General features: G+C 36.5%; 1 protein-coding gene across 5 annotated transcripts in view; it reads right to left on the bottom strand.

Moving 5' to 3' along the window:
* babam2 (BRISC and BRCA1 A complex member 2) overlaps positions 1-25,690 on the bottom strand; it is a 112,035-nt gene that overhangs the window by 29,997 nt on the left and 56,348 nt on the right. For all 5 annotated transcript variants that reach the window (XM_051869318.1, XM_051869320.1, XM_051869319.1 and 2 more), the window contains one exon: positions 24,813-24,887. In XM_051869318.1, the coding sequence (XP_051725278.1) occupies positions 24,813-24,887 (75 nt within the window). The remainder of the gene's footprint in view (positions 1-24,812; positions 24,888-25,690) is intronic.

The raw sequence follows: 25,690 nt of genomic DNA on the forward strand, positions 1-25,690 counted from the left end.
CAGAAAATGGCTTCCTTGAGTTAAACTGAGAGTGAAATGATTTCAGGTAACTACAGGCAGTAAAATGAAAACAGAAAATATAGAGAGAACGTGTACACCCACTCTCTCCGAAACACACAAGCACACACAGCAGTTTGAAAGGGAGCAGTGCCTGGAAATGGCAGCAGTGTGTGACTCAGAGAGGACAATCAACAGCTGCTTGATATTGAGCCATGAGTTGTGGTCTACAGCGAAAACATGTAGCAGCACACGTTCTCTCACCTTTTCTTTCCCACACACACACACCTGTGACCCAGGATCATCAATAACTGGAAACAGGGAAAAAGCTGTTAAACCAAAATGATGTGGAATAACTGCACATTCATACCAAGAACGATAAAGATAACTATAACGATTATCGTCCACATCAACGGACAATATTGTTCTGAACAGGCCTTAATAGTATGAATAAAAAACAGTGTGGAAAAAAAACTCTAAAAACTTAAACTACAAATTTTTGGGGAAACATTTTTACACTTAAAAATATTGAGTACATTTTAAAACAGTGAGTTATGAATTATGACTATAGCACAATGTTTCACATGCATTTTTTTAAGTAGTAAATTTTTTAAGTACTATAGCATGCAACATGCTTATGTAAGCGGTACACTATTTAATTCCAAACAAATCTGATGTTTCTCATAATACAGTGGGCAATTTTTAGGATATCTATTAAAGTTAAATTTCAGCACAATGCGCCTTGGCAATTACTAAGTAAAACCGGTGTAATGTTTGCAGTAGTGTTTACACAATGACTCCAAAGCTAACAAGGCATTAAAGGTACATTCAAACATAAAGGTATTAAATCCCATTAAAGTATTAAGTTCCCACACTTCACTAGCCATCTTGCCCCTTTTGGTGCCACCCGTCTCTGTGGAGGCAAAACAGCAGACACATTTATTACACAGTATGATACATTCATAAGGATGACTTGTCATCAATGCGTATCATATGTTGCCAGGAGAAAGTCATAAGCTTTGCACTTGGGGCGTGTGGTTGTGATAACGGTGTGGTGATGTCCTCATTTTACGCGCTTGTTTGATCCTGTCTGAGAAGTGTCAACACACCAGGGTGCTCACGATGCAGTGAGTCAAAGTGAGTAATTCACACGTAGCTAATATAATATGGGAAAATGTGCCAAGCGGCACGTGAAGTAAAGTTTTATCATACTCATTCCAACACCTGAGAGCAAGACCTGGCCACAACCACTATACCGAACAATGCAATTTTGGATAACTGGGACAAATACACACAGACAAATGAGAAACAGATGCATCAATGTTCTCCAGCGATTTTTGAGTTTATTCCCAGAAGAATGGCGTGGGGACAAGGGTAACCACAAATAAATATGGTCACAATAACTAAATGAATACAAAGTGATCACATTCAAGTGAGAACAAAACACACACACACACACACACACACACACACGCACACACACACACAAAAAATAGCATGGATTCCTACTGCGTATTTATACCAACAACAACGTGACAAAGACTCACAAATCAGCCGGAAAAAAAGTATTCAAAATGAGCAAAACACTGCTAATCTAAGAGAAAAGTTTGCATACAATGAAACACATACCAGTAATTCACCAAAAAAAGAAAAGAAAAGAAAAAAAAAAAATCTTATAATAGAATCACTTAAAATAAAATGCAAATAGTGATATCATGTGATGGCATGACAGAACTGTATCACAATATAATGATTAAAATAACTGTGTATTTTTAGTAATAATAATATGGTTGCGATAAATATGGTGCAAGGAAGATGTAATCCGATGAAAATAGTAATTACAAAAAATGATAGATGAGACAGACAACAATCTGTCAATTTGTCCTCTTTAACAAGCAAAATCAGATCACTTTAGGTGATTTTATGTGAAAAGGGCCTTGAAAGTAGGATAGGGTCTCATTCCTTTCGTTAATATATATATATATATATATATATATTTTTTTTTTTTTTTTGGCCCACTTGAAAATTATTGTGTACACAGTCTTGTAAAAAAAAAAGCTGACTTGCAAAAAAAGGCCTAATATTTTTTTTACAGCAGCTTTAAGGCATCAAAATAACAAAAGTTTTAATGACAAAAAGAAGTATTCAAAGTGTATAATTTAACTTAATCTGCAAGTTTTTTCTTTCTTTTGCACAAAATTGTAATTTTCTCTCTGTTTGGATGTAGTGAAACACCCACAGATGTAGCAGAAAAAAATCCTAGTCCTATTTGAATTTTCTTCTGTCATTGCCCATAATTCTAACCTTGAAATTGAAACGGTTATATTCTCTTTATTCTGTTTTGATTGAAATTCCATATTGACGTGATATGTTGTTTTGGCTGAAATTCATTGTGTTTTGGTTCTGTTTTTCCCTGTGCTTTTTTGCCTGTGTGACCCAGTTAGTGTGCGTCAGTGTGTTCCCTTGATTAATAATTCAGTTCTCCTGTTGTCCAGTTTATTAGCTCTTTTGTTCCTCTGTATTTAAGTCCTGTGTTTGTTCAGTTCTTTGTTCGGTGTCATCAGTGTTAAATGGTTGTTATTCTGTTTCCCTGAGTGTTCTTGTATGTAGATTTTTTGGATTAAAGACTATTTCTCTGAATTCTATTTCATTGTGAGCTTCCAGTTAGCAACCACCCGTGACAGAAATCATAATTAGGCATATAATAATTGTCAAACATGTAAAAATCGCCTGGGAATTGAACAAATAGTTCTAACCTGGCTCAGAGGAAGATAGGAATCATGTCTTTGTAGCAGTTTTTCTGGCGATTAAATGATAAAACAAGTATATCTGACCCAAGTCCGACAGTTTGGTTTGGATTAAAGGTTATAAGTTTGCTTTAAAGTTTACGTTGTCAAAATTGATGCAAACTCTCAGGCCCAGAAATGAATAGGTAAAATAATGAGAATGAATCGGAAGGAGTTCCTGTATTTTGTCTGGGGAAAAAAAAAAAAAAAAAACTATAGTAGAGATTGTATATAAATTGCATAAATACATATTTATATATATGGCATGTGATCACACCAATGACAGATAGCAAATGCAATTGGAAAGAAAATGCAATTGCTCATTTCCACACATATATAACCTATAAAGATTAGGTCATACGACGGCATGACTTCTCGATTAGTATGATATTTGGTGAATCAGGATCATTTGATGAGATTATTTAAATCCCTTTTCTGGTTAAAGTGTTCAGCAACATTAATCATACATGGAGCCCACACTCACTGACAAGCTTCAACAAAATGGGGATTTTTTTTTTTCAGTCATTAATCATAAATTAAATCCCGAAGGTGCTCTATTCGATTGAGATCTGGTGACTGTGGAGGCCATTTGAGTATAGTGAACTCACTGTCATGTTCAAGAAACCAGTTATAGATGATCAGAGCTTTGTGACATGGCACATTATCTTGCTTCATAAAGGGATGGACAATTTGTTTCTCATATTTTATTGTCTAGAATATTCTTTTATTTAGGAAAGTTTGATATATATTGAGTCCTGATGAAAGAAAAAAAAAAAAAAAAACTTGGTAAACTTTTGATGGTAAACTTTCCACAGAGAAAAGAGCTGTAAGAAGATGTGCATTTCATGACATTTGTGTCTACAGTAAATGGTCTGATTTGAATCATGCACATCACTTACATAAGTGAGAGGCAGATTATCTTTCACAATTCAGTTTAAACCTGTATTATGTTGGACTTCCTAATAAAGTTTCTGGCCAAGTGAAGAGTCACAATCTATTTAGTGGAAAAAAATAAATAAAAAATAATGCAAAAAATATGCACAATAGGGAATTAAGTTGCATTAAGAGCGTGAATTAATTACCTAATCGATTTTATGAATATAAAAAGAAAATACAGCCATATACAAGTGGAAAAGAGAACAGCATGATATATATTAATTCGAAGCAGGCTTTCAACAGGGCGGCTCATAGCTTCTTTAAGATCAATTAGGTCAACTGTAATATTTTTTTAAGGTCAGGTGTCCACCCTTCTTTAAACCTTTCCATTCAGAATTCTTTCCTCACTACGAAAAACAATAAGCCCATTGTACCTACATAAAACTTTCCATCAAACCAGCAAAAACCTCATAACCATAAGAAGGTGTGTCTCCTGCTTATCTACATACCGTACTTATATTTAGAGAGGATGATTTAAAGCCTTTGTGCTGTTTGGTTATAAAGTTGTGGGGGAAAAAAAATAAATAATAATTTTTGGTCCCCATGAGGAAAAGAGCTAATATATAATACTAAATGATGTTTTTTGAAAATGTAAAAATGCAGAAAGTTTTCTGTGATGGGTAGAATTAGGTTTAAGCGATAGAATATACAGCTTGTCCAGTATAAAAATCATTGTGTCTATGGAATGTTCTCATAAAACATGGAAACCCAACATGTGTGTGTGTCCAAACCCATATGATATCCTTCTGTGAAACACAAGACAAAAAAAGTTACAAAACGGACTGTGTACTGTATACCAAGTGTTTTTAATTGACTATAACCTGTTCTTCACTGAGAATCATCCCCTATGCCATAGCTCTTAAATGTCATTTGCATGTTCATATATTTTGAATGTCACAAATGAATGTTGTGTAACATTTGACATTAATGATGCTAAACGGCAGTGGTTCTTGTGTGTCTTGTAATGACGATATTTGAACATGCAGATTGGTGCAAATGAGATGCCCCCGTAAGACCAGTGTGCAATTACTGGTAAATTCTAACATATTTATTTTATAGATGACGTGCAGGTACGTGCAGGATGATGATGCATCACCCAGTATATTCTTAAATATGGAAACTATTAGTTGTTATTGTATAACATTAAAAATGATGGCCATCTTGTCAAGAAACTCCCTGAGATAAACTTTTTCTAATTTATCTGATTTTGGAAAATTATATAAAATAAATCTTACATGATTTTGTCATTAACGTAAACTGCACTATAATTTATTAAAGGGGTGGTGCATGCTTTTTTTGTATTATTTTAATATGTTACTTGAGGTTCACTTATAATGTTAATAAAGTTTTTTTGTACAAAAAAATGCAGAAAAATGATTATTCTCAGCCTTTATTCTGACCCTCTGTCTGATACATTTTTAAGGGCTCCTTTAAGGCTTGTCAGAAAACGGCTGTTGAAAATGGACGCTTCAAGGCAAAAGTTTTTTCGCTCTTCCATTTGTCCTGTTGTCAGCAGACACAAGTGTGCAGAGTATGTCAGAAACTAAACGCGCATCTGTATACTGTATCCAGTGTAGACAGTGTCAGTGATTATAATGAATTCTATTTGCTTTTGACAAGGCAAATGTCAGCCGTTAAAGGATTAGTTCATTTTAAAATGAAAATTACCCCAAGATTTACTCACCCTCAAGCCATCCTAGGTGTATATGGCCTTCTTCTTTCTGATCAACACAATCGGAGTTATATTAATAAATATCCTGACGCATCCGAGCTTTATAATGGCAGTGAACAGGGGCAATGAGTTTGAAGCTCAAGAAAGTGCATCCATCCATCATAAACATACTCCACACGGCTCCAGGGGGTTAAAAAAGGCCTTCTGAAGCAAAGCGATGCGTTTGTGTAAGAAAAATATCCATATTTAACAAGTTATAAAGTAAAATATCTAGATTCTGCCAGACCGACTTCCATATTCAACTTACGAAAAAAGCTTTTTTCGTAAGTTGAATATGGAAAGGCGTAGGATGTAGCATAAGCGTTTTGACCTGCAAGAGGTGATACACTTTCTTCATAAGTTCAATAAGGAAGGCGGTCTGGCAGAAGCTAGATATTTGCAGTTTTTCAGGCCTCCCTTTTATTTTTTGAAGGGACGTCATAATAGCAACAAACTATGAATTCAGAAAAAAATTATTCCACTCAACTGACCTACAAGTCATGAGGAATAATGGCGATGTTTGAAATGTGCATCTAATTAAATTATTATTAAATGATAACTAAAACAATTAAATAATTATTAAATAAAAGTTATAATTTAAATATATATTTTATTTTTTTTTTATTTTAAATAATACATTAAAGGTGGGTGGACATCCTTTTGATAAACTTTAATGGTGTTTTTTTCCTCTAAACATCTGGCAAACATTTCCTTTCCTGTTCCATGCAATAAGGAAAGTCACACAGGTTTTGAATTTTTAAGTAAATTATGACTGTTTATCTTTAACCTGGTTTTACCCAAGGTACAACCCTAATTTGCAATTTTCTTTAGAAGCCAGAATAGATATGATCAGAATCTGAGGGAGTGTTTTCTGTCTTATCTGAATGTGTAAGATGATGATGACATGATGCAATACAGCTCATTAATTCCAAAGTAACTTCCTGTTTCATGATTTTCCCTGTTTCAAATGACGACACTGGTTTAACTACATGCCTGAGAGAGCGTAAAGTGACTGCCTATACTCTTAATTCTAGAATAAACAGAGTAATGATAAAGAGAAGAAATGATGGTAACACTTTAGTATGGGGAACACATATTCACTATTAACTACAACTTTTCCCTCAATAAACTCCTAATTTACTGCTTATTAATAGTTAGTAAGGTAGTTGTTAAGTTTAGGTATTGGGTATGATTAAGAGTGTAGAATAAGGTCATGCATTAATATGTGCTTAATAATTACTAATAAACAGCCAATATTCTAGTAATATGCATGTCAATAAGCAACTACTTAAAAGACCCTAAAATAAAGTGTTACCGAAATGATTTTATGATCAGGCATGAGCCAAATTTTCCCTGATCTCGGACATTAGACGCAGCTATACAGATGTCTTCCTCCCAACCCTGTGTTTACAGTAAATTACTGTTGTGTTTCCATCTCCCACACGACTATGGCGTACAGGTCTCTCTTTCCAGCATCTTATCGGTAACAGCTTACACTGCACCTCTACAGCTCTGCTGTTTCCTTGTCACAGATTTCCTGTGGTTTATTCAAAGCAGTCTCAGCTTTGAAAAAGATCCCCTTTTTCTCCTCACAGATCTGATGTTTTTCTAAGTAGCGCTAAGAGGTCTCTCTTTCTCTCATCTCGTATGTGTGTGTGTCGAGTTCACGCAGAGAGTGCCGCGTGAGCCCACCCCTTCGCCGTTCCCTCTGCTCAGTCAGTCGTCGCTTCTCGGATTAATTAACCTTGATTAATTAATCTAATTAGTTAACACGTTGTGCAAATGAAACACAACTGTTAGCTCAAACACAAGGAGGGGAAGGCAGGGAGGAGGACAAATGGTACAAAAAAATAAGCATTTGCTGTAATTGCTTGTGGCAATAACAGTTTTGAAGGTCAAGATTGCCTCTGTTCTGTCAGTAAATTGCTTTTGGGTCCAGCAGTGGGGTCAACAAACAGTAAAACCTGGGCAGACTTTATTAGAGACTAAGGCGGCATTTTAAAATTGGTTTAAGTTAGTTCTGTGCAGCTGGTATAAGTCTGAAGAACTCTATAAAAAGCTTGCATGTTTCCACAGAATTTCTTCACAATGTTTTATGGACTTGTTTAATAAATATTTTGGCTAATTTGTATGTTTTCAGCCACCAATAAAAGAGCAGTACTCTCCAAGTTTTTTGGCATTGGATTCCACAGAATTCAGCCATTTAAAAAAAGTTCGTTTAATTTTTAGCACTACAAGAGTAAAAGAGAAAGAAAATTACTTGCTTACATGGAATATGTGAATGTAGAATTCCATAGGAAGTTCCATAGAATTCCACAAAGTTCAAACATCCTCTGCACCTTGTATATTAGTTCTTTTTATGTGATTTTTTTTCCAGTTATCAATAAGTGTTGTACTCCCACCTTATGTAAAATTGTACTATATTTAAATCCATTTCCCTTACAAACAGCACTGAGCCTAGTCATTTCCATAGGCAATTCTGACAGAGACCGTTAGACCAATAAACCATTAAAAACTTTACCCAGGCTCATTGGAAAAAGTGCATGTGATGACATTTATGCAAAATGATATTATGTTGCTTCTTGCAAGTTTTGCGATACATTCGAATTGAAATGTCCAGTGAGTGAATTCACATTAAAAATTCACATAACATGATACCAACCAATGAAACAAGAAGACATTTCCTTTCTTTGTGTTTTCATTTAGTTTAAGCTTAGCTAATTGACAAACATACTTATTTCCATAGCACTGTATACAATACAGATTCTTTTCTTTCAAAGCAACTAATAAACAAGAAAATAACTGTACTAATGTGGCAAAGTTCTTCAATTATAAAAACAAACACAATTTCAGCTGTAAAGCAGCTGTAATTTAATTCACCTCAATTTAGATCAATGTTGATTCAATTTAGTTCAATGACAGTGTGATGTTGAAAGTTTATTAGTTATGAACACGCCTCAAATAAAGCAGCTCTACAAAAGATAATAGTGTCATTATTCAACTCAAGTCAGTTCAGACAACAACACTGCATCAGGTGTATGTGTTTACAAGCTCTGTGATCAGCAAAGCAAGGCTTCCCCATGCAGCCCTCCCACAGACAGCAGCAGGTGCCCAACAACCACCCATCTAGACCTCTGCAATATCTCGACTACTTCAAACAGGATGCCACCCACCATTTGGAGAGTTTGGGAGAACCATTCCTCCCTAGGGGCTATAACAGAATGGATGGGCCCTCATTAGCCGATCCAGCCCTTTGCAGTGATAATAGCGAGTTTACACGCTAAGACCAAAGATTCAGCTGTGTCGGCTTGTATTTTTGGCGGGCTGAAGTCTGTGAGTTTGTTCAGAGACACATGGAGTCAGAATGCAGGCAGGTCTCTTTTTGATGTTTCATGCAGTTGTATCACTTCCTCACAGCTGCCAGATGTTTATCCAAGAGATACATGTGATAGTGTGTTACCATAACGTCTTAACGACAATCACATGCAAACTATTGGTTTAGTGATGCTTGCCTAGCTTTCCTATTGTTGATACTTACTAGGGTTTAACCCCAAGTATTAAATTTTGCACGCATCTCATGGACAATTTAATAGGAAAATTTCTTGTATAGGCTTACAGTGAAGGAAGGACTCAGACAATATCTAGAGACCAGAGTATCATGCATGGAATATCATAGGGTGGGCTCTATTGACATTTCTGCTCTATTGGAATTATCTAGCAACCGCACAGCATTCAAAACACCTTGCAACTACTTTGAAACCAACCAAAATACTTGCATCATGTAGGCAAACCAGCCTGGTCTCATTGTTAATACGCAGGTATTAATACGTAACTTTCAAAGACACAAAACGTACATTTTTGTACGTTTAGAGGGGTGCTGAAATGTACAATATAGACGTATTGGCAGCATTTAAATGTAGCATTATTACGTTTTTACAGCAAAAATATTTATGAATCTTTCACGTCAAAAAAGATATATGTAAAGACATATGTATAATTTACCTTTTATCGTTTTGTAGATAAATATAAGATCCCTAAACGGAAGCTGCTGAGAATAAAGATGAAGATTGATGGATAAAGGGCTGAATTTGGATCTGTTCCTTTCAAACATATGGATTCTAAAGATTTGGAGTACAGCGAACAAATACAATTGATGTGATTTGTGAATTTATGTTGTGCTTTGGTGTATCTTATGGTTGTATTGTCAGTCGATGCATAGGAGAAAACGCCTTCTGTGTCGCACAGCAAACAAACTAAATATTACAAAATGGTTAAACAATTACAGAAATTTTATTCATTTTAAGGTTTTAAAGTGTAGTCTTGTTTAACACTTGTTTAAATAAATAAATGTCCATATGACTTGTGCACTACATTCAAATATTTTCCACCACATTTTCAGCTCTTTTCAGAGCGATGGAAGTAAGTCTTCATTAACCAAAATCTTTACTTATTTACTTGGCTTCCATGCCAACAGACTGCTCAGATCCAATGTCTTTCCAACCAATTTGACAGAAATGACAGAAATTTTATTCATTTTAAGGTTTTAAAGTGTAGTCTTGTTTAACAAGTCACAAACAGAAATGTTATTTCATATTAAGTAGATAAGTAAACTGCACTTAATAAATGCGACTAAAAACATATATTGATATGACAATTGAATGCAACAGAATCAAAACATTAATGCCACGATTTTAATATTAATAAATGGCAATTCATACACATTCACACTTGGATATGTAAATAATTTATGTTTTTTTGCTGTTAATACGCAAGTATTTTTATATTTTAGTGCTATAATGTATGTAAGTTTTTGTGTGAATGAAAACGTAAGTAAATGTACGTGTGGTAGAACCACACTTTACGTAAAAATACACACGTATTCTCATGAGATCACATTGGGCAAACACACACAAATGCACACGCACATCCGTTCAAAAGTTATAATTAAGGAATAATTAAGAATTTTTTTGAAAGAAGTCTCTTATGCTCACCAAGACCTGCATTCATGTAATCAAAATCACAGTAAAAATATTGAAATATTATTAATTTAAAATAACTTATTTTTATTTTAATATATTTTAAAATGTAATTTATTCTTGTGATGCAGAGCTGAATTTTCAGCAGCCATTACTCCAGTCTTCAGTGTCACATATGATCCTTCAGAAATCATTCTAATATGCTGATTTCGTGCTCAAGAAACATTTCTTATTATTATCAATGTTGAAAACAGATACACTACCATTCAAAAGTGATTTTTCTTTTAAATAAAAAATTTATATACACTTTTATTCAGCAAGGATGCATTAAATTGATCAAAAATGACAGTAAAGACATTTATAATGTTACAATTTATAATGACTTTGCTATCACTAGAATGAATTAACATTTTACTGTATTTTTGATTATATAAATTCAGCCTTGATGAGAATAAGAGACTTCTTTCAAAAACATTAAAAAACCATATTCCATTAATCCAAACATTTGACCTGTACTGTACATACAAAGAGCCAGACAAGTGGTTTACACTGGATTTGAAACATCACTGGTTAATCAGTTTTAATAGCTTAAAATTATAGGCACTTTGTTGTATCTTATAATGGGGATATTAAAATTGTCTGAACAAGTGTAGGATTAAAACAAAATACTTTACAGGGCAAGAGAGTGTGTGTAAAGGGTGTGCACTGGGTTCAGTGGTCTGAATTGGGTTATTATGTCCAAAATGTTTTCTCTGGTAATTAAGTGTGATTACTCATGGAATTATGGGACAATACACATGACAAAGCAAATAAGACAATATCAACAAAGATGCTGAATTAAGTCGAAACGATTACCAAGTAATAATAATAAATGTATATGTGTGACCTGCCTTTAATACTGTAGTAATCAATATAGATAGAAATAGTCAATATTTATGAGGGCAACTGAGTGTAATTACAATAATCATGGGCTATTAAAACATTAATAGCATATAGACAGGTGTGGATAATGCATCTAGATCCCTGTAATGACACAAAAGTATCTTAATTTTAAAAGTATGATCACCTGGCACTTAACTCCTCCTTCACTGTGATGGCAGGCTGCCAACGATGCATTCTACACATCGCCAACCACAAACACCCACTTGTGACACACCGGATGTGTAAAAGTCGAGTCAGCAAAAATGCTGTTCCTTTCCTGTATTACGGGTAAAGTTCTTGACACATCACTCAAGGTTGAACTGCCAAGACAAAACCTTTCTATGCACTAAAACACATGGGCAAAAAATATGTTCCCCGTTTCTGCAGATAATAAAACAATAAATGAGTAATAGTTCTTCTGTCTCTTTCATGGAACACAAAAAGAGATATTCCATATAACAAAAGCATTGGGCTGTCAAGTTTCAAAAAGGACTAAATACACCATAAAAGTCCATATGACTTGTGCGCTACATTCAAACATTTTCCACCACGTTTTCAGCTCTTTTCAGAGCGATGTAAAAAAGGACTTTGTAAAGTCTTCATTGACCAAAATCTTTACTTATTTACTTGGCTTCCATGCCAACAGACTGCTCAGATCCTTTGTCTTTCCAACCAATTTGACTCTTGTTTGTGAACTTCTCCTCTGACATTTTATTTTGATCCTCAGGCCCAGCCCAACCTATAATTTGGCCTCTTAAACAGCAGCCTGATTGTTTGTCGGAGTGATGGGCTTAGCTGCTCTTTTCAGCGCTTCATCGCCTGTTGCATTAAAGATCTTCAAACCAGCAATTATCTGTCTTTTTTTTTGCCTCACTCTTTTTTTTTTTACTCATTACACTCTGAATAAAAGTGATGCTAATGTCAGGGGTATCTCAGCTAAACATGGAGCAGTGGCATTCTCGAAGGTTCACAGACTTATGCTGAGTTTCTGCAGAGATTTTGCTAGCTTTATTGCTATAAAAAGGCACAGCAGGTGAATATTATGAATGTCAGGAGAAAGAAAAAGCAAGCCATTATTGACGCACACTGGGCCAAAGATTGTATACATTATAGGCTACACATCTACATGAGCTGGATTTTTACATCTTTTGAAGAAAATAAAAGTTAGGCTTGTCAATGCAAAGTCACCGCTAGGCTGTTGTGGGGTTTTTTTGCTCCCTAATCACTATGATATTCTGGTCCATCCTTACTGAGATTATTTACATGTCAGTAATGAGGGATACATATATACTGCTGGTCAAAAGTTTGGAATAATTACGATTTTTTAATTGAATGAAGTCTCTAATGCTCAGGAAGGCTGCATTTATTTATTAAGAATACAGGGAAAATATATATATATATTTATACTTATGTATATACCATCTTAGACTTTCTAGAGAGCTGCAAAACAGTAGACACAACTCATTAATCTGAACACAGAGATAAGAAAGTCCTATAAAGATCGGTGTTTGACAGCTTATTTCCCCTCTTACAGATGTTTGCTGTGGCACAACTCTGGCTTCTGATGGCCGAGCGATGGTGAAGAAACAGTTTCAAGAGGAACCTGCAATTACTTCAAAGCTTTTAAGATTCCTTGGGCCTTAGTCAGTGTTTACTGTTGGAGTGCTCGATCCGCCTGCAAATTACGACTACTGGCATTGGCATGAAATGCTCTGCAGTCACGCACAGAGCAGGGAGTGTCTCAAACGGGCACAGTGTGCCATATACTGTATAAGAATCTGCTTTGATCACACAGGTGCACGGTGTAATGCCCTGATCTCTTGCTTGTTTTTCTTTCTCTATGTCTAGTCGTAAACAATATTATTTGGCAGCTATATTGTGTTATTTGACAACTTGAAAGGAAAGCTGTGATATGGCTGGGATGTTGTTTAAGTAAACATTTGGATATGATTTCAGAGTTCCCACAGCCGTTTAAAGTATGATACTTTTGATTTCAAGACTTACAAACAAACTCATACTGAAACAGTACGAAATAGTGGAATACATGATTGTGATTGTTTGAAAGAAGTTTTAAAGTCCCCCTGTAGTCAATAATTTTATCCCTTAAAACTCATCTTTGATCACCAAAATGGCATATTTAAATGTTTTTTTTTCCTGTAAAAAAAATTCTTCATGCCTTAAAATAGCTTGAATGTAACTCTACACCCTTGCCTCGTTTAATATACGCAATCAATGAATATGCAAATTAGCCCCGCCTCCACTCGCTCACGCAGGTCAGAGATCCACTCGGTCAACTTACTAAGGTAAACGCCGCACAATGGTATCGCTCTTCACAACATTAGACACATAACGGTAATTAATATGATTAGCGTTTTGCTTGACTATGTTATCAATCAGCTAATAATGTGTTGCTAACGTTACACAAACCATGTTCCCGTTCGCAATGTCAGAGTCAGACAGCTGCCTTCTAACAATCAGCATCCTTACAAATGCTTTGAATAACTCAGAACGTCGGTGGATAAAGGAATATAGTTCATTATAACATCGTAATATACATCATACACCTGTCATATTGCTAAATCTACACGATTTTTCATGTCAACAGAAAAAAAATACCTGGCTTCTCTCGAGACTCCCCTGCTAGTTCGCTGTTAATGTTATGCTAAAGACCGCCGGCATGTTGACATGATTGGTTACAAGGTAGTTTGTGACGCCACAGACACCAGCGATTTCAAACCGTGGGTTTGAGACTGTCTTTTTTCACTGCAGTTTTAAGGAGAAAATACTCAGCAATGGTGTTGACATATGCATTTGCACATGGTTTGTCTTAAAGCATGTTAAAAACACCACATAGACATATAAACAACATTAAAAACTTGATTTTCACCACAGGGGGTCTTTGAGTTTTTGATTAATTTACTATAACTGCACAATTATGAAGCAGATTCAGGTTTGTTGAGAGGTTAACAGTTCCATATCACGTTGCTATGCTCTTTTCCGAGCTAGTAACGAAGGTTGGAGTTTTTTACACAAAGAAACTTAATTTACTGACTTATTCCCTACACATAATTAACTGAAACACCAACAATTATAAATTGGTGTACACATGAGAAGAAAGTAAGCAATGGAGAGAAGCAGCTTGTCTGTTGGGCAGTTAATTATATACCGAATGCCGTCTTAATGAAGGGTGTTGAAGTCATAGCCATTGATGTCATATCCACAGTCTCCACCATAACATTCTTGTCAGATCCATTTGCCCATGTTTGCACAGTAATAGAGGGCGTAAACGTGTGTTTGTTTGTTTGTTTTTTTAACGAGACAGTGAGTGAGTGGTCATGGAGTGCCGATGAGATTATGAGTGTTCTTGAGGTAGTATAGCATTTCAATCCTGTCATCGCATTACTTAACACGCTGTGTTGGGCAAACAGTTCTCCAGAAACATTGCAGCCACACTAGAGAAAAAACTCATCCTTTGAGAAAGTGCTACGCATGCACGCTTTCTCAAAGCAAAGAGGAACTTTCTAAAACATTCTCTGCTTATGTGTCATCCAATTCTCTGATTCCAAATAGTGGATAATCCCAGGTATATTCAGTGAATGGCAATATTTTTAACAACATCATCTCGGCAGAAATGAAGTTCTTGACGTGACCTCTTCAGTCAGTTTGACATATCTCAACAGCGGTGCTAATACATGAGAGGATAGAGACTCCACATGCAGCGCAGAACAGATAAACAAACAAGCAGCCAAAAGCTCGGTGCTGCTGCTGGCATAAAGCTGAATGGTGGGTGTAGGCCGCTGTTAAAGGGGCTTTATGTCACTCTGCTCTCTCCTAATCTGAGCTTTGCTGGAGCAGGGAGAGCCGGTCGGGGGTGGCGTTTCAGAGGAGACGTCAGGTGCTCAGATTGATACGCCTCTGAGGCGCTGAGAGAGATCACTGACAGGATGTGGGCACTCTACAACGTGCTTCATGAGTCTCAGACAAAAAGTGAGAGAAAGAAAGAGAAAGATTGAGAAATGAATTTCAAAATATGTAACAGCTTCAGCAAGTAATTTGTCTATCCACATTGACAGTGGAAATGCTGTGTGGCATCATACAATCACAGGTAACCTATTTGATGTTTAATGTGCAGCTATGTGGACCAATGACATTTCACTGTGGTTGCGGCTACAGAGAAACCAATTATGGCAGACAGGAACTAAATACATGGAAGACATAGCTTTTATTGACTGTCATTTTATACAACAGGTGTAGGAGTTTGTCTTTAGAGACAGTGTTTGATTCAAATGGCACTGTCAATAATACAAAAAGGAAAAATGTAACTCAAGTATGTGATTCATTATTTATTATTTTGTATACAGTACAGTGTTAAATGCTATTAGTTACACACAATATATTTGACATATTTTGAGTTTTATGCAGTAATGTACACAGGTAAGTCTCAGGTTTCTGTTTGTGAGTCAAAGTGTATATATATATATATATATATATATATATGGAGAGAGAGAGAGAGAGAGAGAGGTCACTTCTACCAAAATCACTTTGACTCACAAACTCTCAATGCATTTAGGCATGTAGACATGGTCAAGACAATCTGCTGAAGTTCAAACTGAGCATCAGAATGGGGAAGAAATGTGATTTAAGAGACTTTGAATGTGGCATGGTAGTTGGTGCCAGACAGGCTGGTCTCAGAAAATGCTGATCTATTGGGATTTTCACACACAACCATCTCTATGGTTTACAGAGAATGGTCAGGGGGAAAAAAAAATTCCAGTGAGCGGCAGTTCTGTGGGCGAAAATGCCTTGTTAATGCCAGAGGCTGGAGGAGAATGGCCAGACTGGTTCAATCTGATAGAAAGGCAATGGTAACTCAAATAACCACTCGTTTCAACCGAGGTCTGCAGAAGAGCATCTCTGAACGCACAACACGTCCAACCTTGAAGCAGATGCACTACAGAAGACACACCGAGTACCACTCCTGCCACCTAAGAACAGAAAACTAAGGCTATAATTCACATGGGCTCACCATAATTGGCTAACAGAAGATTAGAAATACATTGCCTGGTCTGACGAGTCTCGATTTCTGCTGTGATATTCAGATGGTAGGGTCAGAATTTGGCATAAACAACATGAAAGCATGGATCCATCCAGCCTGTATCAATGGTTCAGACTGGATGGATGTGCAGCAGACAGATCTGCAGCAAATGCGTGATGCTATCATGTCAATGTGGACCAAAATCTCTGAGGAATGTTTCCAGCACCTTTTTGAATCTCTGCCATGAAGAATTAAGGCAGTTCTGAATGCAAAAGGGGGTCCAACACAGTACAACCAATGTGAATAACAAAAATAAAAAATAAAAACTCTAAAATAAACACAAAGCCTTGCCTTGATTTCCATGTCGGATGTCTTACACTCCAGTATCTCAGTGCTTGACATGCACAAGAAAGTGAGCCAATTAAATTCAGAGCCCTTATAACAGCATGCTGCAGATGAATCATAAAAACCCACGACACAAGTACATTTGATGTCAGTTGGGCAGTACAGTTCTTACAATTTCACAATCTGACTGAGAAATAAAAGAACAGTAACATAGTCTCTTACATAATAACTGTCACTAAATCAATCAATTCTGTTATTCAATTCTGAAATCAAATGCATCAAGCTACTATATCAGGGTGTTGAGAAGAGGTTCTAAATGTTATAGGTGATCTCACACTAGAGCTTTTGGTGTGACTCTGTTTGTCGTCAGATGTTATTCATTTTGTAGGTGTGAAAGCACTAAACTGAAACTAAGACCACTTGAAGAAGTCGTCTGGGGTACAATTTATATAACAGTTTGCATCTTTGCATGCTCTGAGTACAGCCAAAGTTATCATAGTGTAATGCATTTCACAAAGCTTCTTTTCTCCAAAATAAATTGCCTTCGGAGAGCAGCTCGCATTCTTCACATCTCTTGCAATAACTTCAATGTAAGTTCTAGTCAATGAACCTTTCCTGGATCTAAAGGCCAACTAGAACAAGATTGGCAGGATGGCAACTGCTATATCATATAACAGTTGTTCTAGATACTGTGCATATCAGTGGTGTAGATTTAGGACTCAGATTATTAATCATACAATTTAATATAAGTAACAAAATGTATTCAAAATCAAATGCTGCAATGTATTATTATTATTATGAAGTGCAAAGGCTCAATAACATGCAAAAGTATTAAAATACATAGACAGGAAAATGGACAATTTTATAAATGTTTGAAAAACAGAAGTGTGATTTACTAGACATGCTTTTACCTTCAATAGTTTTGTTCTTTTTTTTTTTTTTTTTTTGAGAAAGAGGGCATGACATGCAAACTGTCCATGTGGGCATTTGGTTAGCTTCTACCAAGCGACAGATGAATTTTGGCCAAAATTCTGTACTATAGATAGAGTTTGACAGGATGCCTAGTTTTTGAAGTGAACAACATACATCTCCTAGAATAACAGTTACAAGCTATATAGCAGAAAAATGCTTATTTGTGTAATAATGCTTTTATCCTACAATATCCTACTAGTCGGTATCTCAACAAGTAAACTGCATCCACACCAACATAAGCACTAAATTCTTTGGTGCTCCACCTCAAATTTAAATACCCCACATTTAGTTCTCAAGGTTTTAAGGTCCGAGCCACACCTGAATAAATCCGACGTCGGCCAAAATGTTAATAGTGTACAACGCCCTTTATTTGGACAACAACCTTTGGAATAAACACGAATTTCCAGATTGCATTGTGGTACATAATGTGCTGCTGAGCTATGACGCAAATAAGATGTAAAATACCATATTTTTTTATTTAGGCAGCAATAATCTGTCTGTTGGAAAAAATGGGTCATTGGTAGGGAATGATGAAAAAAAATAAGCAATGACCATGCCAATGGTCAAAATGAGTGACAGCGCATATGAATACTAAAACAACTTCACATACATGTTTATATTTTAAATTACACTCTGTGTGGTCCATGAGGAGCACATATTAAACATACAGAGGACGATCTTGGGAATTTGTACCTATGACAGAGTATGTGACGTCAATCAGTGACCGTGTCAAGAAAATTCATGGTCTAATTCAATGTGTGCTTAATGCAGCAGGGGGTTTCTATGACACTGACGTTAAACCGATTCATTAAACCTCATCCCTTCAATCATGTTTCTAATGTCTCCCTCCTTCTTTCTTTCTGTTTCACAGCCACTCTCCATTTCTCTTGGACATGGTCAATGCTTATCCCAGTTTAAAATCAAACCATGCCCTGGGCTGTTGAACAAAAGTCCATGACAGTGTTTATTAATTTCTCCCCTAAGGATCTTGATCTTGATCTTGTATGCCGTTCACGTGCCATGCATAAGAGAAAGGCAAATCGGGGGGGAAAAAAGAAACATTTCCCCTTTTATTTTTTATTTGCTTTAATTGAAATAATAATCAAGATTTTAATTGGCACAGACAGCCTTGAAATTAATTGTTGCATAAGAGTTTAATGATGATGAGGTTACATTTCTTACATTATTGTTCATCTTTTCCTTTTTAAAGGGAAACTACAACTCAATTTATATGCAAAATGTTTGATGGACACATCTTAAGATCTCACTGAAGGACTGAATGAAAGAATGGGAATAAGGGAAGAGAACTAAAATGAGGGTGTCTCCTGCATAAATAAGGCTGGGGAACGGAGGAGAGGAGAAAGGCACAGACCTCGGGGCCAGCCTTACCATGGAGGCACTATGGCGACTGCTTCCACTCATGTTAAGAGCGTACTTAAATTAAGAAGGAAAAGTAGTAGGAGAAAAAGTAGGAAAATAATTAGAATAAAACTAATTGGCCAACTATTTAAGTTGAAGTGGCATGAGGAAGGGCAGGGAGGCTGATAAACATTATGTGGCCATCTGAAAGTACAGTAAATTGCGGATGCACTGGAAAAAAGAAACCAAGACTCAGTGCATTCTTAAACAACAAAGACGAAACAATATGGACGAGGCAAAATTCTTTTTTTTCTTTGGGTTGTTTTTTCTACCTTCACTCTAAACAAACTTACTGTCCAGTAAGAATGTTTTTGAGATCTCAGAACTAGATGTAAACAGGAAAATGGAAATTGTGAAAATGGTGTGAAAAAATATGTTTAATATATATTTATCCTTTATCTACCTTAAAGGGTTAGTTTACCCAAAAATGAAAATTCTGTCTACTTGTCTACTGACCACGATGCAGCCATTTCTTTTTTAAGTTGCGTGCAACGATCATTTAAAACAAGTCATTTTAAAAAGTTGTGCAAACAAATGATGCCGCAGTGGCTGTTACTGACTATTTAAATAGCAGGTTTGATGTCTCATGCTTCAAATCCAATGACCCTGGTAGTGACGATTCTCTCTGACCAATCAGGGACCTGCAGTGTTTACACGTCACATTTTAGTATCGGTACGGCTCACTTGGAACCTCAGCCGAGGTAGTACTATTTAAGTGAGCCATACTGTGCCATACCGAGCCGTACCATGCAGTGGAAAAGCGCCATAATAATAATAATAATAATATTGCCATTACAGTCAGTTTATCTACAGTATTAATCTTTCACCATATTACTGCGGTCAAGCAAGTAATATTTGTAGTACGTGGGTGTAGCTTGCAGGGGGGCCTGGGGAGACTGGCTCTAGTGACTGAAAGATGTTATGAAATATTTTTTTTTAATTAAATATTTGTTTTAATCTCAAAAGTAAATATACACAATGTATTTTGATGACTTTTACATTGTTAGTTTTTTTTTAAAATAATTAAAGTAACAAATCCAATGTACTTCATCTAATCTCATTTGCTTAAGAAGTTGTAGCATGGTGAATCTTTATTTTCGTGGATAACAGCGTATTGGTATACTGCTTGCCTGTTGTATGGCATGAATGGATATTCAGAGATTTTTTTTTTTTTTTTTACAACATCCACTAAATTTGCCAACCAATTTTGCTGAAAATTTATTTGCTTAATAAAAGCTTACTTTGAGATTGTGTGGACAAACATGTTTATAGTGCATTCATTTCAATGTGATAAGTTTTACACGGTAAAAATAGATTTAGCGTGCATCTTTACAAGTAATTTGCTTGCAAAATATCTGATTGCCTTATCAACCTCACGTGCTTGCTGCTGATACACAGTCATTGTAAAATCACTTTAATACGGTATGCAGAGTGTAAATTTGTAGGTTTACTATGGAGAAACAAAAATGTGTTTAAAAATGTTACTGGCTCGGTTTGGCACCCCCAAGCTCAAATGTCAAGATACACGCATGATGTAGTTTCAGATGGGTTGTATTTTGCATGTGAATAACTGGAATGCTGTTTTTTATTTCAGTCTTGACATGAACAAACCTGTCATCTTCAATTTGCTGTGCTTTTCATTTTATTCCTGGTGTGAATAGGCCTGTCGTAAGTGATCTGTTTTGCTTTTCATTTCACTCATGGTGTGAATAGGGCTGGAGACATTGTTTTTTAACCGGATTTTAAAATAAATGTAGGCAAAAAAGAGTTGTAATTATAAGGTTTGTTGCGAGCTTTGCTTTTTAATAAGTGCTCCTTGGAGATATTAAAACCATGACAGAAGCAGGCCTCCCTGTTTAACTCTCACTTCTATTCTTGCTCTTTCATATTTAATTCAAGCAATCAATAATTTCACTATTTTGACTGTTCAACAGCAACAGATTGGCTCTTTATCAGCAGCCAAAAAGCAACTTGTAGACCTGGCACGTGACTCGCCGGAGTTGTCTAAAATAATCAACAGTGGTGGTTGTGGTATCCCTGAGGGCCAACGGCACAATCCTCCTCCTCACCCGTTGCACAGGAAGTCAGGTCTCGGCTAGCGGCCCGTACGGCTCCAGTCAAGTGAGACTGATCAGGCTTGTCACGAACACAGAGCCTCGGCTCGCTTCACCGATGGCTGCGCAAACTAGGACAGCTGACATTTAGAGCTTAACGGGTACCATGCTAAACAGAGCAACAAAAGAGCACAGTGCTCAGTCCAAATCTACTGGATTGATCTGTCCAAGGTACAGTACTCATGTTTTGTTCTAAAGCCTAAAATGAGCTTGAATTTTGATAATCACCAAAATCAGAACATTCCTATTTTTAAACATTAAACATTTTTGGAAGGGTTAAGGCTCCCACTTTGAGCTCCCTAAGTCAATCCAAAAGAAGAACAACAAGACATCAATAGCAGGTCTTTCTGTCTTTACCAGGAAAGAAACTACTGATGCCTGAATTGCTACACCATGCCATTGTCCTCTATTTCTCTCCACCATTGCAGACTGCTCTCATGATTAGCCCTCGATGCCCTGAAGTACACAAGTGGATTTGGGAAGGTAAACATGTCCAGCCAACTAAGATAAAACCAGCGAGATGCCACACTCCAGGCAACTATCATGGTACATGACACCATTCCTCCTGGTGCCTACATGGCCTCGCTGTGCTGTGGCAGAGTGCAAAGGCAGACCTGGAGAGGATGTCTTTTGGAGATTTGATGAACATTTGAACAGTCAAAATGTCATCTACCATCATCTTGTTAGAGGAGTGAAAAAAAAGGCTGTGATATTTGCTGACTTTCAAATGTCTTATGAATTCTTGTAATGGAAGGTTTTGGACAGAAAGAAAGTGATGGGACCCCCACACCTGAGATCTTTGACCTAGTGTAAATTCAACTAGATTGTCCTTTCTCCATTGTTAACAAGCATCCCCATCTTTATTGTGAGAGATAGTGATATGATATTATATACTATTAAATCAATTCTGTTCTCAAGTTAGGATAGTACTGCCAAGCGAAACTCAATTACCACATTTACATGGACCTTTTTCAGATTAAGGTCCAAATACCAGTGTCCAAAGCCAGAGGTGTCCAATCCTGGAGGCCAACGTCCTGAAGAGTCTAACTCCACCCTTTCCCAACACACTTGCCTGGAAGTTTCCAGTAATCCTGAAGACCTTGATTAGCTGGTTCAGGTGTGTTTAATTACGACTGGAGCTAAACTGCAGGATTGAACGCCCCTGGGTTAAGCCTTTATTCAAAAAAGTTGTGAAATCTCCTGTTGGCTCCAGTTTCTCAGAGAGTTTGACCTTCTAAAACTTCCTTGGTCTTGTAGTAGGCAAAATTACTTTAATTTGGGCATATGCAGATATAAATCAATCTTCTATTAGGGCACCTGCACACTAAAGTACTTTCTCAACATGCAACCATAACTTTAATCAATGAGAATTTCAGACTGGTGGTTCCAGTCAAATGCAGAGCTCTCTTTAGTATGCAAGTATCACTGCAGTGGATAAGTTGTTTATATGACCCACATTTCTGATAAATGTAAGTATATATTTATGCAGTGTTATTTGGATTTCTGTAACCAGAATATTATCTTAAAGACCTCAATGTCTCTTCCTGATATACCAGTTCTTTATTCTTTGCTTGAGGTAAATAGTAGTTTGAAATAGCTGAGCAATAGAATACTGTTTGTAAACATTCCAAAAGTGTTCATGATGTTGGGAGCATGAGTATTTAAATATATGCTATGAGCTATGTTCTCAGAAATGCAACAAACACACAACAATAATGACAGTGGTGAGAAAAAAGCAGTTAAGAAAGCATCTGATCATAGGGATGTGAATATGTTTAAACAGCTCTGCAATTCGGCAATGTATTCATGTTTACTCATGTCTGACCTTAATAGACTGAGTGAAGAAAATAACCTGAAAAGATTCCAAAAGAAGTCAAAGAAGGTGCAGCTCAAGAGTACATCTTTAAGTAACCTTCATGGACCAATGGCTTTTTGAAGTCAAAATGACACCACACCTGTTCGTTTGTTCGGTTTCTCTTAAAGTACTTTAGGCCTTCATTTTGTTTTAATTTTTTTTTTATTATCAGACTAAGCATTCTTTTGACATGCACATGGCCATGTCTTATCTCAAACAAACTCCAGTATCCCAAATTAATTAATTAACTAATTCAAAATAATTCTTCCCTAAGGCAGCAACACTCTTCACCAACAACATATGGATTTGATTTTCAACTGCAAATTGTTCACTGCATCCCTTTGACCTTTTCTGGCTACTTTTCGATGGCATTCAGGCAAATTTAGGTGCTAATTTAAAAAGATTTTCTATTGTACAGATGTACACATTAAACTGGCCTTTCACAAGCACCTCTTACAGAGCTAAATCTGGATGTGAATTGTTTCTGTGGAAAAGGGTCAGTGCATGAAGCCATGTATGGAAAATCACAACTACAAAAGTTGTCGTACTACAAAGAAATCTCAGTGAAGACACAAAGCTTAAATCAAGGCAATGATAAAAAAAAAAAAAAAAAAAAATCCCTACATGATGAGCATAACATACTTGGACCTGCTAATATCAAGACAACAGTTTCACAGAAAACTGGAAACCAAATGGAACTGAAATCTGTTTAAGAAGCCTGGCATATTTTTGCAGTTTAATTTGGTGCAGCTAGTGGTGAGAAATAATTTAAGAATTTGGTGGGAGATATTTGAGCATTTCTGTAGAATAAGCAGTACAACATCCCATTAGCAATGGCAAGGTCATGGGTTCGAATACCAGGGAATCCATGAACTGATACCCTGAATGCAATGCAAGTCACTTTGGATAAAAGCATCTGGCAAATGCATAAATGTAAAATGAAAATGAAATAATACACTACGCATTTAAGTGTATATACACCACTCATTTGAATCACAAGAAAAGCTACAATTATATAACGGAGTTTTGAAATACTATCATACCATATGGGTCTTGATATGTCAAGCTTCACAACAAATTAGCTAGAAATAATGACCCCAGTGACCTTACAGAAGGCCGCAGACCTGTAGCTAAAGTGAGTTCCAGTGCAGTATGGTCCACTGGGAGTGAAGTGTACATGTCTATGCCTGAGTGTAGTGTACTGCTGAGGGACTGAATGGTGAGATGGTGATGCTGATGAAGGCTGCTGTTTTCCGTATGTTTACCATCATTTCAGCTCTCTTGCGGAGGACAAACATGGCTCCAACTGGAAAAGGCCATAGAGCAAAGGCCTCCCGAGGCCGTACACGCCCTCTCACGCACACATGCCCACAAACATACGCGAACATACACATGGTAGTTCGGCAGAGAAGGGGAAATAGGAAAGAAAAAAAAACAAGGGGAGGGAGGGCAAGACACAGGGTGACTGGAAGGGGAGGCGAGAGAGAGAGGGCCTGCAGACACAACACAGCTCAGAGTTGATTGGGAGTGACAGGCTGCTGATTAGTCAACTCGCAGCCTACACACACGCACAAACAAGAGCGGAGAAATGAGCGCTCGCACAAGAGCGACCTATTCTTACATACAACGTTTTGTGGAGACATTTTTATGCATTGATAAACAGATTAACATCCTTTCTCCAAACAAATCAAAGATACAGGCGCTTGTGTGCTTTGCAAGAGTGAGTATTGAAGGATGTGTCTTACCTTGAGAAGATAGATGGGAATGTTGCTAAAATCCACAGGGAGTTTGAGAAGGAATCGAGCAGAAAACTCCCCCGTCTAGAAGAAGAAAAACAAAAAACAAAAAACAAAAAACAAAAAACACATGAAGAGCATGAAATAATGAACACACACACACTTTGTAACATTTCTCACACAGTAACCCACTTGTTAAAGGAATAATATTCTCATTATTGTCTCATTCTCACTTTGTCCCAAACCCATTTGACTATATTTCTGGCATAAAATACAAAAAGTTCAGAAATTCTGAAAAATTGCACTGATTGCTCTTTTCTATCATATTAAAATGAATGGGGACTGAGGCTTTCAAGCTTCATAAAGCATGTAAAAGCTGCATAAAAGACATCTATACAATTGTAAAGTCCAAGACATACAATATTTCTGTGACTGTTAGCCCTGGCCATCCATTAATTCCAGGCTACGGCCCGAAATGCTGGAATAGACTGCAAATCTACATAAGACAAGTGGCTTGAAAAACTGATGGATGGATAGAAGACATAGACTTTCCTAATCTTCTGGGCCCAGTTGTTCTAAAGTCATAAGATTCAAAAAGTCAAAAATCAGTATTCACTGATAATCTGCATCTCCAGCTGTTAAATGCAACAACTGAATCATTGAATCAGTGAGAAGAACCAAATCAGAACCAAATCATTTGTGAAGGAATCATTCACATCAGTTTTGTGAACTGGATTAGGGAACCTACTGTAATCTGTCCCAACCAAGGTATGGCAGCAAAAGTTATAAACGATAATTTTCCTGCTATGTTGACAAACACTGTGCTGATGCATTGGTCAGCCGCTATTGTCAAGGTATAATTCTGATTCAATTTAAAATGAATGTGA

The sequence above is a fragment of the Ctenopharyngodon idella genome, chromosome 17, assembly GCF_019924925.1.
Source record: "Ctenopharyngodon idella isolate HZGC_01 chromosome 17, HZGC01, whole genome shotgun sequence".
NCBI lineage: Eukaryota > Metazoa > Chordata > Actinopteri > Cypriniformes > Xenocyprididae > Ctenopharyngodon > Ctenopharyngodon idella.